Source organism: Drechmeria coniospora, chromosome 01 (assembly GCF_001625195.1).
Source record: "Drechmeria coniospora strain ARSEF 6962 chromosome 01, whole genome shotgun sequence".
Lineage (NCBI taxonomy): Eukaryota > Fungi > Ascomycota > Sordariomycetes > Hypocreales > Ophiocordycipitaceae > Drechmeria > Drechmeria coniospora.
In genome coordinates this window covers 104,550-116,880 of record NC_054389.1, presented here as the reverse complement: position 1 = coordinate 116,880, position 12,331 = coordinate 104,550, and the positions used below count along the sequence as shown (strand labels likewise).

The following is a 12,331-nucleotide window of genomic DNA, read 5'->3' as shown; positions in this document are numbered from 1 at the left end:
GTTCTTGGTGGCAGCGTTCTTGGTGGCAGCGTTCTTGGATGGCGTCCGTCCAGCGAGGGCTTGAGAAGCCGCAGCAATCCCTGCTGCCGGATCGCGGCGTGTGCTGATGGCAAAATGAGCACAGGTTTGTACGTTCAAGAAACGCATTAATATACTTGCACGCGCAAGTGCGATATTGCAGCATGACCAGCTCACCTCTCCGCAGTGCACATGCCGTCCTCCAGTGGTGACAGGTACCGTCACAGCACAAGAGCACCTGATGAGCACCACCCAAGTACTTGCGTACAGTACAAGTACAGTACAAGGGTTGGCACGAATGGCAAGTACTGTAAGTACTGGTGCAATGCCAGGAATCGCCCCCTCTGGAACCTGAGGCAGCGAGAAGTCAGGGCCTGCCGCTGCCAGATGCGATGCGCACGGGAGAAATTGCCCTCGAACATGCAGCAAGTACGTGTCAATGAACGAGTCACCTTGCACGCCGAAGAAGCAAGAATGACAGCGCAGAATACGTGCTTGTACGTGCTTGTTCTTGTCGTACCGAATGTGTGCATTGTACTGTACGCAGTACTTGAGTGCTAGGTACTTATCCTTCCAACCCGCGCGGACCGCGGTACCTACAGCAGGTACTTGTGTACGTACACTTGCGCTTAGTACTTGTGCTCCGTGCTTGTATTACTCCGTACTTACTGTAGCTCCAAGCCGTAGACGAGTTACTGCATCATTATGTGCACTCGACCGGATTGTACGTGTATACAGACTAATAATAGTCCGTAAATACCTACTTGCTCGAGCTCCGCATCAATACCGGGTAGTCGTGTTCCGGGTACTCCGTATTTATTATTAGTACGGACCGACCGAAGAAGGAATAACACCCACCGTCCACCCTTGGGCTTTGGGGGCGGCGCGCCCTGCCGTAAGTGTGCACTGGCACTCTGTGCTTGTACGGATACGGACACCTCCACCCCAAGTGCGTGCCCAGAAATGTGCACCTACTTACGTGCCTGTGCAGTGTCTTACCAAGACTCCGTAGTTTGCATGGGCGCAGGCGACCGTAGGTGTGCGCTTTTTCCAGGCATCATAAACTATTATTCCCTCTTACCCACGACGTGCCGAGCGCTGCAATGGCCTCTCTGGCCCGCTGCGCCATGGGCTACGCGAATACCGGCTCGGAACGATTGCGAGCATCAAACCTGCGCTTCATCGATGCCCGAGAGTCTGCGTCTACGTCAAAGGACGTCGGGGGGATTGACAGGACCGATTGTGGCATCTTTCGTTGCGCATCCACCGGCCTCTCGTTCGCTTGCATCCGCCAAGCCTGCCAATCGCGCACCGCCGTGAGCGAGATGGTCGTCTCGCCTCCCCAACGTTGCCTATGATTGACCCAAGGTTCCCCGGGCGGCGCCCCGACCTGTCTTGTCCCAACACCTACAGTGCAGGTGCTGTAGGAATGCATGGTACGCCGATGCCTGGTCCTTGCGCACATTCTCCGTGCGCAACATGACCAGGATTACCGGCGGGGAGCACAGGTCAGAGTGCCTAGTACCGATACGTGCTAGGTATACAACGTGGTTTGCCTGTATTTATACCGCGCAGACACGACCGAGATGGTACCTGAAACGGGGAAGAACTGTACTGTAGAAGCAAGTACTGCAAGGACAATGCATGCACAAGTACTCCGTACTGTAAGGACAATACATGCACAAGTACTCCGTACTGTAAGCACGCAATATGAAGACGCAATACTCCTAGGTACGGAGTACTTTGGTAGGGGAGAGCGGTATTATGGAGAACGGAGTGCTGTGAGCGAGTAAGTAATAAGTAATTACTTACTCGAGTACAGTGCAGATCGAGCACTTATGTTGGCGGGGAAGCACTATACGGAGCAAGTACTCCGTAATGCTGGAAGCATCTACTGTGCTCGGCACTAACGGAGAACGTGGGTATTACCTAGTACTCCGAACCTTGGTACCTATCAGCACAGTACAGTGTAGGTACTGTGTCCTAGGTAACAGGTCCCAGGCACCTACCTAGGCACCTAGTAGGTAGCTCGTAGGAAGGAACGGCACCGCAAGTGCTCCGTACGGTGTGCTGACCTACCAGTGTACCTGGATGTGGGCGTGCATGTACTTGCAGCGCTGACTGTCCTGTGATTACTTACTTGCAGTGCTCCCGAGGTCGTACCCCGCACCGTACATGTACAGCACCGTACGTGTAACCACAAGTACGTGGACCACCAGCCAAGCAGAGTGGAGTGATGTAAGTAATTATTACATGTACTGTACAGTACAGAGTCCACGAGCTCCAGACTTCCAAACCCCTTAGCTCCCTCCCGTCCCGTTTCAGGCCCTCGTCCGCCGAATGATGCTCCATGCATTCATCTGGCCGCAAGTACATGTACCTGCGCAGAGTACCGGTACACGCCCGCCAACTGCTTCTGCCTGCAGCGCTCCGTACGCCGCACGGCGCCAATGCCTGCCACCGAGGTGTGCCGTGCTTGCTGCGCAGCTGTGCAGCCAACGTACCTACCTGCGCCTGCCGCCATCTGGTACCTACAGTACGGTAGGCACATTCCAGGTGTGCGTGTACTGTACTTGCGCATCTCGTGGTTGCTTGTACAGGTACCGTGCCATGCCATCATGTACGGTGGCATGACGAATACGGTGTCCATTCACCATCACCATGATCATGACGCATTCGAGTGCGTACGACTCGGTAACAATGCGGCGTGCATCGCGCACCACACCCGCTCGCCGTCCGAACAGGTACACGTACTCGCACGCGTAATGACTCTGCCCATGTATGCCCTCGGTCGGCCCCCGAGGGGTGCCTGTTTTCTGCTAGCACCCAATGCCTGCCCGTCTCCGGCTGCGTGCGTTCGTCCCGTCGCCTCGCCACGCCTGTCAGGTACAGCGCCAAGTGCTTCGCAGGGAGTACTTGCTGTACTCCGTACATGTACATGTACATGGGCAGTACTCGTGCCATACCTGCATGTACCCTACGCTCGGCTCCCTAGGTACAACTGTCCATGGATGTGTACAGGTACCTGTGGGCCTTTGTCACCCCCATGTCTGCTCACCAGGGAATTGCCAGAGCCGGGTACCGGTACTTTGGGACAGGTTCGTGTACCTGCTCGTGTCGCTCCTATTTTTTTTTTACCTTGCGTCCCGCATCCGATGCGTTCCTCTGCTCGTACCCGCATGTACTGTACGTACTGTACTTGTACTGTAAGTACAGTACACGCAACCCGTGCGAGGACACAATAATCCTCATCATCCCGCCTTTTGTTGCCCCCCCCCCTGCTGCTGCTTCGTCCGTGTGCCCCCTATCTCCTATCAATTCCCGTCATCCATATCCGCCAACCCTCGTCCTCCCCATCTCGTCCATCCCACCGACGAGTCCGAGGAGCAGAGCGGGAGATTGCGACGTCAATCTCATCCTGACGGCTTGGCGCACCCACTGTGGGTCGTCGCCGATAACTCAGATCCTCTCGGTGAAACGGCGACGACTTTTCGGCAGTTGACCTTTCTCCGCATCGTCACCTCGTCGCCGCGCCCCTTCTCCTCTCGATGCTCGCATCGTAGAGCGCAACTCGTCGTCCAAAGTGCCGGCCAAATCCCGTCGACGCGCCCGCCGCTCCCGTCCGCGCCTCCCATCCGATCCCGCTCGCCCTTCTGACCAGCCGGAGACGAGCGTGCAGGGCCGCACCGTCGAGATGCTCAACTCACGCCGCGCCTTCGTCGCCGCCGCCTTCCTCCTCACCCTCCTCTTCCTCCTCTCCCGATCCCATCATCCGGCCCTCCGGACAAAGGCACCGCCCCCGGGCCCCGACGCCGACGGTCGTCCTGCCGATGCCGCCCCCGCCGACGGCCACGCGGCCACGGCCGAGAGCAAACCGGCGCCCCAGAAGCCCCTGGTCGACATGTCGCGCCTGTCGACGTACGACAAGCTCCTGTACGCGTACCCCTACGACGTCGAGACCAAGTTCCCCGCCTACATCTGGCAGACGTGGAAGACGACGCCGTCCGACACCGACTTTTCCTTCCGCGAGCAGGAGGCGTCCTGGACCGAGCAGCACCCGGGCTTCGTGCACGAGGTCATCACCGACGACGTCGCCGTCAGCCTCCTCCGCCTGTTCTACGCCTCGGTGCCCGAGGTGCTCGAGGCCTACAGCGCCCTGCCACTGCCGGTCCTGAAGGCCGACTTCTTCCGCTACCTCATCCTCTACGCCCGCGGCGGCATCTACTCCGACATCGACACCTACGCCATCCAGAGCGCCCTCGAGTGGATCCCCGAGCGGATCCCGCGCGAGTCCATCGGCCTCGTCATCGGCATCGAGGCCGACCCCGACCGCGTCGACTGGGCCGACTGGTACAGCCGCCGCATCCAGTTCTGCCAGTGGACCATCCAGAGCAAGCCCGGCCACCCGGTGCTGCGCGACATCATCGCCCGCATCACCAACTCGACGCTCGCGCTCAAGCGCTCGGGCAAGCTGGCCAGCTTCCAGGGCAAGGACGTCGTCGACTTCACCGGCCCCGCCGTCTGGACCGACACCATCATGAGCTACTTCAACGACGAGCGCTTCTTCGACATGAAGAACAGCAAGGGCAAGATTGACTGGCGCAACTTTACCGGCATGGAGACGAGCAAGCGTGTCGGCGACGTCGTCGTCCTCCCCATCACGAGCTTCTCCCCGGGCGTCGAGCAGATGGGCGCCAAGGACTACGACGACCCCATGGCCTTTGTCAAGCACGACTTTGAAGGTAACGCTATCCGATGCCGCCCGGCCTTGCCCCCGGCCTCTGCCCTTTATTCCCTGCCCCTTGCCTGTTTGGTTCCCATCGCTGACTTGACCGTACCCACCAGGCACGTGGAAGCCCGAGAGCGAGAGGCACATTGGCGAGCAGCAAGAGGGCGAGGAAGCCCCGAAGCAATGAGCGTGCGACGACGAGAACGCGGCTCGAGATGGGCGTGTCCCGTCGGTACCTTGTCGAGTTTGAGGTCCCGAGCCGCCCACGTATCGATCGGTGTTGTATATCTCCTCCGCTGTCCCGGGACAGCCATCTGTCGTGGCCTCGGTCGGCCGGCTTCCGCCGAAGCCAGCTGGCCAAGCTGGCCCATGTGTTTCCTTGATCTGAGGGTCGGTTTGCCGTTGGGATAGATTCGGAGTTTTTCCTTCTTTTTTTTGTTTGCATTTTCTCGCCGCCTCGTGCCTTGGGCCTTTGTTACGCATTGCCAGCAGCATCAAGAGAGTCAGCGGCTCCGGCACATCTTGTTAAAATTGTCGTCGTTCAGCGTGAGGATGGGATGGGATGGGATGGGATGGGATGCGAAGAGGCATATGCCGGTTGGATGGGGGGGATCGGTCGATTGATCGATCGACTTGAGCTGGCGATGGAATCACGAGTACACCTACACCCGGAGAATAGACATGATCGACCATTCGCAAAGAAAATCATTGTTCCCTCCTGAGCCCGAGGGATCCAACGTACGAACGTTCCGTGGGCCGTCCATCCGCCAAGTGAAGGTGGACAAGGTCGCTTTGCCGTCGAAAGCAAGAAATGGGCACATGGACAAGCAGAGGATAGAATGGTCCTTGTACGTGTTCACGCGTCACTCAAAGGCAGTATCCTATACATGTCAATATCGAGTGCATGTCCAGAGTGCGGAGGTTTGTTTAGTTTGATAACGGTGAACATGTGGTTGACACGTGCTGCGCGGTGCATTGCCCTACACACGTGCACCTCTGTGGTATGCTCGACAAGTACTGGCAGCATCCTTGCACCGTTTAGGGAAGGCGATACCGTGGTGGCCCCGCTCCACGCTTCCTTCCGCGTTTTGCGCCAACGCCATCGTCGCGGGAAGGCGCCACTCCTTCCTTCGGGTAGTTGTGGGGAGGGAGAGGCAGGAGCTACCTCGGCCCCCTCGAAGACAGCTGGCAGCGACGACTGTCCCGACGAACTCGCTTGCTTCTCCATCTGCCCTCTCCTTGGAGTGTCGACCGTCTACAGCACACCTAGACTGCCGCAACGAAGCTGGTATCTCGTCCGGGAGGTCAAGAGTCGTCATGCAGCTTTACAGATACAGCACCCCTGCCGCAAGGGCTGTCACCGCGTCGAGGCGGCCTCTGCGGACGCGCCGCGTCGCCCGCTGCTCCTCGGAACGATGCCCTCCAGGACGATGCCCTCCGGCAAGCGTGACGACTGGCAGCGGACAGAGGAGGCTCATGGCGACGGAAACACTGAGCATACGGCGAGGACCAAGTGAGGTGGGTGATTCTTTGAGAGCTACGCGAACAGGTGTCGACTTCGGAGACTTGACCTCCCCCGCCGTCTTCCGTGATGGTTACCTTTGCTCTCCTCGGCCGTGCTTCTCCTCGCCGCGTGCCCTCTTGCCAGCGGTCCGGCATCAGAACGACATCCATGACCCGACCGATCCAGCGGCGACCTCGCTAACAAACGTCGCAGCCTGCGCTGCATCGGGGGACCATCCCTGAGCACTTCGCCTCGACCGTCTCCCGCTACGGCGATCGCCTCGCCGTCATCGCGCGAGACCCTTTGTCCGCCTCGTCGTCGGCCGTCGCCACGGAGACGGCTCTGACCTTCCACGCCCTCGATCTTCTCTCCAACCGCCTCGCCTCGTCGCTGGCCTCGCTCGGCGTAAGCAAGGGCGACCGCGTCGCCGTCTCTCTCGGGAACGGGACCGAGTTCGCCGCCCTCACCTACGCCGTCTTCAAGCTCGGCGCCGTCCTCGTGCCCCTCAACCCCAGCTTCAACGCCCAGCAGGTCGGCGCCGCTCTCTGCCATCTCGGCGTCGAGGTCCTCGTCATCGGCGCCGTGACCGACCTCGCGTACAAGCCGGGCCAGGGCCGTGGCAACGAGGAGCTGCTCACCAAAGTCGCCGGCGACCTTAGAGGGACCAGAATTCAGAGCGAGGCTGTGCCGACGCTCAGGGAAGTCGTCGTCGTCAACAACCGGAACCATCACCCGCTCGTCGATTTCAAGCTCGAGGAATGCCGCGCCCTGCGGCCCTACGGCACTCTCCTCGACGGCTCCGACGGATCCGTCACGCCGAGCGAGCCGCTCCATCCATCCGACACCATCAACATCCAGTTCACCTCCGGCACCACCTCGGCTCCCAAGGCTGCCATGCTCGCCCACACGTCGATCCTCAACAACGGTGCCCTCATCGCCCACCGCATGGGACTCGACCCCTCGGACCGCATCGTCGTCCCCCCTCCGCTCTTCCACTGCTTCGGCTCCGTGCTCGGATACATGGCCACGGCAACGACGGGCGCCGCCATCCTCTTCCCCAGCCCGGCCTTCGACCCCGGCGCCACCCTCAAGATGTGCGTCGACCACGACGCGACCGGCCTGTACGGCGTCAGCACCATGCTCGTCGCCGTCATCGAGGCGCTGGACCGCGGCGTCGTCGCCACGGCGCCCGCTTCCTTGAGGAAGGGCATCGTCGCCGGCAGCAGCGTGCCCGAGTCGCTCATGAAGCACATCTACCAGCGCCTCGGGCTCCAGGACCTCGTCATCTGCTACGGCATGACCGAGACGAGCCCCGTCAACTGCATGACAACGCCCTCGGACCCCTTCGTCCAGCGCACCTCGTCCGTCGGCCGGCCCATGCCGCACACGACGGTCAAGATCGTCTCTCCCACGGACCGCTCCCAGGTCCTGCCCATCAACACGCGCGGCGAGCTCGCCGCCGCGGGCTACCTCGTCATGAAGGGCTACCACGGCGACCCGGCGCGCACCGCCGAGGTGCGCGTCGAGGAGCCCGACGCCGACGGCAGCGGCCGCTCCACCGTCTGGATGTACTCGGGCGACGAGGCCGAGATGGACGCCGACGGCTACGTCACCATCACCGGCCGCATCAAGGACCTCATCATCCGCGCCGGCGAGAACATCCACCCGCTCGAGGTCGAGAACTGCCTCTTCCAGCTCCCCGGCGTCCAGGAGGTGTCGGTCGTCGGCGTCCCCGACGAGCGCCTCGGCGAGAGCGTCGCCGCCTTTGTCATTCCCCGCCGCGGCTGGTCCGTCGACGCCGACGGCACCCGGCCGGCTCCCCGCTCCTCGGCCGCCGAAGTGGAAGCCAAGGGCCAGACGCTCACCAGGGACGACGTGCGCGCCTGGGTGCGCGACAAGCTCTCGAGTCATCTCGTGCCCAAGCACGTCTTCTGGGTGGACGAGTACCCCAAGACGGCGAGCGGCAAGATTCAAAAGTTCAAGCTGCGCAGCATGGCGACGGAGGCGCTCGGGGGGGCTTGATGAGCGAGCGACGGCGAGCGGCATGCCTCCTGTCTCGGCCGCGTCGCCTCGTCTGCGAGCCGTCATTTTCAAGCGTCGCATTTTCACTTGGGTATTTTTGGACAGCAAAGCATCGTATCGCGTCATGTTTGGTTGATTGTTTGATTGAATACTCGTAACCATTCCTTGTTCGCTCGACCAAAGCGACGCTCGCGCGGCAGTCCATCCGGCTGCCGCGGCAGAGGTATTGCGTGAATAAAAACCCAAATCGTGTATCCGTCGTGCTCTTCTTTCCCCGACGGGCGCAAGAAAAACGAGTCATCTAGGGGGCCCTCCATTCGCCACGGCGGGCAACGATGCGACGGCACCCGCGCCGCACGTCATGCATGTCTAGCTCGGGCCTGAAAATGCGAGCGGCAACTTCTATTCCCATCCATACCAGGGCGTGCTGTGCTGAAAAGAATCGACAAAGGCGGCAGGGAACGGCGACGGCGACGGCGACGGGCCCGCCTTCGACGTCGGCCTCGGGGTCGGCCTCGGCCCCCCGACGGCGTCTAGTCCACCTGCTTCTCGCACCCGATGCGGCCGAGCAGCTCCTTTCGATCGCTGTGGCCCGGCAGGCTCACGCCCGAGCTGCTGCCCTGGCGCTTGACGCCGGACCTCCGCTCCCAGCTCTTGAGGTCCAGCGCCTCGACGCCGACCTCCTCCTCGAGCGGCTGCGCCTCCTCGTAGACGAACTCGTCGTCGTCCTCCTCCTCCTCGGCCGCCTCGTCGTCGCTCCGCGTGTCCTCGGCGCCGTCGCCGCGTATGACCTTGACGGCGACGCGGACGATCATGGTGAACCAGACGATGGTGATGAGCTGGAGCAGCAGGAGCGGCGTCAGGAACGACCACTTGACGACGCCGTTGTAGCAGACGCGACCCGTCGAGCTCAGGAACGGCTCGACGAGGTACCAGAGCCCCGGCGGAGGGGACGACGGGCCGACCATGCTCGACGTGGACCCGACGAAGCAACCGACGGGCATGACGACTTCGGTGTCGTTGTAGATGGACCAGCAGACCATCATGTAGAAGACGTGGCGCGCGACGAACCACGAGACCATGAAGACGCCAAAGGCGACGTCGCACAGCTTGTTGTGCCCCGTGTACTTGAGGCACTTGGCCACCTTGGGAGGCCGTCAGCGATCGGACGACGACGGGGAGGGGCGCGGGGGAGGAGGGGAAGGCGTCTCGCCGCCTACGGGGAAGAACAGGTCCACCACATCCATAATAACGAGGATTAAGTTGCCGACGGGCGTGAGGTGGTAGCAGTAGCACGACGAGATGAGCGCCGTGGTGATGATGTGATGGCTAAACATTTGCCAGTGGTCCTTTCGCCGCTCCTCGATGTTGATAACGATGATCTGCTGCAGCCAAAAAGCCCACTGGGCCAGAATGTAGCCCTTGGCGAGGCCGTCCATCTCCCGGTTGGGCCAGGCGGTCCACAGCTCGCGCAGGTTGAGAAAGTAGCGCGACGTGGCGTAGATGTACTGCGGCCGGTCAGGTCGGGCGCCTCGGCGGACGACGACGGGACGGGAGGGGGGGGGCTCGGTCGACGTACCATGCCGAGGGTCCAGAAGACGCTGTAGTAGACGAAGAGCCAGGCCTGCTCGCTGAAGCGCGTGAGCGTCTTGCGCTTCGTGACGCCCTGGAGCCTCGCAAAGGGCGCCAGGACGTATTCCATGGTTCCGGCCCGCAGGCCGGTGAAGAGGACGATGCAGAAGGCGACGAGGTACGTGTCGTCGAAGCCGATGGCGTACCGTCCCGTCTCGTCGTTGCGGTAGGCGAGGTGGAAGAACTTGTAGGTATGCGGCCTCGCCTTGGGGATGAATGTGTGGGCGAGGAAGAGCAGGGCCAGGAGGTTGGAGGAGAGGCCTTCGGGGGGGGAGCGGGAGCGCCGTCAGCATCCGTCGCCGGCACGGGGCAGGGCGCGCTCGCCGTCGAGACGGGTCGGGGCGGGGGAGGGGGCGCGGTTACCAATCTGGTTCTCGACAAACCAGCGGCAGAGATGCTTCCAGGTGCCGTCGTCCTTGCGCCGCAGCCTCCGGACGAGCACGACGTTGCTGTTGGACGTCTGCATGTACAGCGGGCCGTTCATGTTGGGATTGCCCGAGCCGGCGTTGAGCTGGGGTCTCGCGGCCGCCTTGGCGGCGACGACGGCCCTCGCGGCGGGCGAGGGCTCGCGGCGCATGTCCGAGTCGCTCATGGTCGGCGTCGTCGGCGGCGGGGGCGAGGATGGCGCGAGGGGGGACGGATGGCGAAGGCAGTCGTCGGGAGGTCCGAGACTTCGTGGCCCGATGCGACGAGCAAATTTCTGTTGAGGAGGAAGCGAGAGGCGTGGGGGGTAGGTAGCGGCTATTGCGCGCACGAGTAGTACTGTACAAGCACGTCAGGTCGCGGGCGGCCAGGCGGTGGACGTGGCTGGCGCGGGGGGCCCTTGTGCGTGCTCGTCTGTCTCTCTTTAGGTTTGGCAGCAGGCGGGCGGGACGCATGGGGGGAGGGGGGGGGGGGAACCCACCAGTCGACGGCGGGAGCAGGGTGACGAGGGACAGGCGGGAAAAGGACCGAAGGTAGCACTCGGCAGGTGGCCAAGAATTCCCACGTCGTCGACGGCTCGCGGAAAATGGTCGGTCAAGACGAACGCCGGCGGCCGAAGGGCCAGCGAGCGAAAGGGCCAGCGAGCGAGCGAAAGGGCCAGCGAGAGAGCGAGCAAACGAAGGGCGGCTTGGACGGCGAGGCGAGCGGTCGAGGGAATGGATGGCGGGTGACGGACGGTCAACGCAGGAAACCGGGCCCTCGGGCAGGTAGGTAGGCGGCGGTGGATGCGGTGAAGGGAGGATAACGAAGGGCGGCGGCGGCTCGCGGCGACGGTCGAGGCGATGCGGTTAGGTGATGTGACGGATGCCTCGTGCGCGGCACTCCCATACTGATGCTACGGAGGATTGGTGTCTGCTCGTGCGATGCAAATGATGCAAATGGAGGCAACGCACCGCCTCGGGGACGGCGAGGGAACCGGCGATGCTACGACCGTCTCGCACATGCCCCCGCCCTCACCCGCGCTTGCCCTCCATGGCCCCCGAGCACGCCGCCGAGGCAAGAGCGATTACCCGGCACAGCGGTCGCGGTGCCCCGAACCGTGTCAGGTGCCACCCGGCGGACCGGAAGGCGCCCTCCGCAGCCCACGGCGATTCCAGAAGGAGCGTCGAAAGCGACCGCCTGGGCACCTGCCCGCTGGCATCGCTCGTTCCCGCGGGCAGGATTGGGAGGCGCGCGTGTTGAGATTTATACTTTCGTGCCTGAGCGCCCCTCCGCGCCGGAGCGTCTGCTGCCCACTCCGGGTGGCGAGCGCTCGAGGTAAACACCACAGGCACAGGGACACCACAGGCACAGGGACACCACAGGCACAGGGCTCGTTTGGAATCCACGCTCGCCGCGACGACGGTGGTCAACGACGCACACGTGCATGCACGGGTGGTTCCTCTGCCGCGCACGGAGCACACGATGGATGGTCCGTACCTGCCATGATGACCATTCACCACCGGAGCTGGTGCACTCCACGGCACTGCACTGTACAAGTACCTGCCTGCCAGCGATGAGCGCTCGTTCCGTGGCATCAAGACATGTACATGCACAGTGCCATGTTTCGGTACCGATCCAGGGACCAGGCGGTGAGCAAGCCGCCGGGGAGCTTGTGGCCCGTCGGCGGGGTCGCAGTGAACGAACCAGCCACGAGTTTGAATTTTTTTGCTCGCCGTTGATTGGGTGCCGCGACGGACGAAGCATTCCGCCTTGGAGGTGTTGCAGTCACTGATACCTACTACTTAGGTGCTGTACTAGGTAATCACTTGCACACACTCCCAACACAAGCAAGTGTACGGAGTGCCGTGTGCGCGCAGTACATGCGCACCTACAAGTACCTGCCGACTTGGGTGCTACCGGTACACTGTAAACAAATGGAACGTCAGGTACTCCGTACATTGCACCGTAATCACTCACCCGCACGGAGTAATGTAGGCGTTTGTAGGTACTACCGAGCACGT

At 62.1% G+C, this 12,331-nt stretch overlaps 3 protein-coding genes across 3 annotated transcripts; 2 read left to right on the top strand and 1 right to left on the bottom strand.

Moving 5' to 3' along the window:
• Window positions 1-3,064: 3,064 nt before the first annotated feature.
• On the top strand, window positions 3,065-4,934 carry DCS_00030 (initiation-specific alpha-1,6-mannosyltransferase; the record flags this gene model as incomplete). The annotated part of the gene is made up of 3 exons (XM_040797372.1): window positions 3,065-3,116; window positions 3,582-4,760; window positions 4,864-4,934. The coding sequence occupies 3 exons, from the start codon at window positions 3,065-3,067 to the stop codon at window positions 4,932-4,934; spliced, it is 1,302 nt and encodes a 433-aa protein (XP_040658255.1).
• Window positions 4,935-6,064: 1,130 nt separating this feature from the next.
• DCS_00029 (uncharacterized protein) lies at window positions 6,065-8,273 on the top strand (the record flags this gene model as incomplete). The annotated part of the gene is made up of 2 exons (XM_040797371.1): window positions 6,065-6,265; window positions 6,465-8,273. The coding sequence occupies 2 exons, from the start codon at window positions 6,065-6,067 to the stop codon at window positions 8,271-8,273; spliced, it is 2,010 nt and encodes a 669-aa protein (XP_040658254.1).
• Window positions 8,274-8,806: 533 nt separating this feature from the next.
• Window positions 8,807-10,497, bottom strand: DCS_00028 (TRAM/LAG1/CLN8 domain-like protein; the record flags this gene model as incomplete). The annotated part of the gene is made up of 4 exons (XM_040797370.1): window positions 8,807-9,418; window positions 9,494-9,781; window positions 9,853-10,166; window positions 10,212-10,497. The coding sequence occupies 4 exons, from the start codon at window positions 10,495-10,497 to the stop codon at window positions 8,807-8,809; spliced, it is 1,500 nt and encodes a 499-aa protein (XP_040658253.1).
• Between the last annotated feature and the right edge of the window lie 1,834 nt (window positions 10,498-12,331).